This window comes from Mandrillus leucophaeus, unplaced genomic scaffold (assembly GCF_000951045.1).
Source record: "Mandrillus leucophaeus isolate KB7577 unplaced genomic scaffold, Mleu.le_1.0 Scaffold680, whole genome shotgun sequence".
Taxonomy (NCBI): domain Eukaryota; kingdom Metazoa; phylum Chordata; class Mammalia; order Primates; family Cercopithecidae; genus Mandrillus; species Mandrillus leucophaeus.
Window position 1 is genome coordinate 551,628 of NW_012107364.1, and position 1,816 is coordinate 553,443.

At 53.4% G+C, this 1,816-nt stretch overlaps 1 protein-coding gene across 1 annotated transcript in view; it reads left to right on the top strand.

Moving 5' to 3' along the window:
- LOC105555336 (uncharacterized protein FLJ43738) overlaps positions 1-1,816 on the top strand; it is a 63,662-nt gene that overhangs the window by 21,588 nt on the left and 40,258 nt on the right. The window contains exon 3 of the mRNA XM_012002223.1: positions 548-742. Coding sequence (XP_011857613.1) covers positions 548-742 — 195 coding nt within the window. The remainder of the gene's footprint in view (positions 1-547; positions 743-1,816) is intronic.

The following is a 1,816-nucleotide window of genomic DNA, read 5'->3' on the forward strand; positions in this document are numbered from 1 at the left end:
TATTACCAACCTTGTCTTTTGTTGTTGTTTTGAAATGGGATCTCACTCTGTTGCCCAGGCTGGAGTGCACTGGTGCCATCAGGGCTCACTGCAGCCTCTACCCCCCTGGGCTTTTTTTTTTTTTTTCGTTTTGGTTTGTTTTTGTTTTGAGACCGAGTTTCACTCTTGTTACCCAGGCTGGAGTGCAATGTCATGATTTTGGCTCACTGCAACCTCTGCCTCCCGGGTTCAAGCGATTCTGCCGCTTCAGCCTCCCAACTAGCTGGGATTACAGGCGTGCACCACCATGCCTGGCTAATTTCGTATTTTTTACTAGAGATGGGGTTTCTCCATGTTGGTCAGGCTGGTCTCGAACTCCCGACCTCAGGTGATCTGCCCACCTCAGTCTCCCAAAGTGCTGGGATTACAGGCGTGAGTCACCACACCCGGCCCCTGGGCTTGTTTTTAAACAACATAAAAGCTGTACCTGACAGTGCACCCTCACCATGGTGTCCCAGGAAGCCTCCATGCAAGTTAGCTCTGGCCCTTGGCCTTCTGTCTCTTGCAGGATTCCCAGGTCAGAACACGGGAAATACAAGGTGCTGTACAACTCGCAGCTGCTGTTCCGCAGCCGGCTCTATGGGGACCTGGAGGCCATCCTGTACCATGTGCACCTCTTCCAGCCCACGGAGCTGCTGCTGCAGCAGGCGGTGCTTTTCCTGCGAGACACTGAGTGGAGGCGGGTCTTCCAGGCACTGACCAGGTGGGCAGTGGCAGCCTGCGTGGGGTCCTGCGCCCCAGCGGAAGGGGCGCTTCTTAGCACTCTGCGCCCAAACAGGCGAGCTGGGGTGTCCAACAACTACATAGTGGCCCCAACAGACGGTGGGGGGAGGAGGGCATCTGCCCAGATGCTGTGACTCTGTCGCGTCTGCAGTTCTTGGGGCGTGTCCTAGAATCACCTGAGGAGGGAGTGGCTGGTTAAACCCCATTTTCTAACCTGGGCAACAGAGTGAGACCTCATCTCCACAAAAATTTGTTAATAAAATTGGGAGGCCGAGGCGGGCGGATCACGAGGTCAGGAGATTGAGACCATCCTGGTGAACATGGTGAAACCCCATCTCTACTAAAAATACAAAAAAAATTTAGCCGGGCGTGGCAGCGGGTGCCTGTAGTCCCAGCTACTACTGAGGGAGGCTGAGGCAGGAGAATGGCCTGAACCCGGGGAGTGGAGCTCACTGTAAGTGGAGATCACGCCACTGCACTCCAGCCTGGGCGACAGAGCAAGACTCCGTCTCAAAAAAAAAAAAAAAAAAGTTGTTAATAATTAGCCAGGTGTGGGCTGGGCACAGTGGCTCACACCTGTAATCCCAGCACTTTGGGAGGCCTAGGTGAGAAGATGGCTTGAACCCAGGAATTTGAGACAAGCCTAGGCAACATAGTGAGACTCCATCTCTACTAAAAATACAAAAATTAGCCAGGTGTAGTGGTGCACACCTGTAATCCCAGCTACTTGGGAGACTGAGGCAGGAGAATCTCTTGAACCTGGAAGGCAGAGGTTGCAGTGAGCTGAGTTCGAGCCATTGTACCCCAGTCTGGGCGACAAGAGTGAGACTTCCGTCTCAGAAACAAACAAACAAAAACAGGCCGGATTCAGTGGCTCACACCTGTAATCCCAGCACTTTGAGAGGCCAAGGTGGGTGGATCACCTGAGGTCGGGAATTCGAGACCAGCCTGACCAACATGGAGAAACCCTATCTCTACTAAAAATACAAAATTTGCCGGGCGTGGTGGCGCATGCCTGTAATCCCAGCTACTCGGGAGGCTGAGGCAGGAGAAT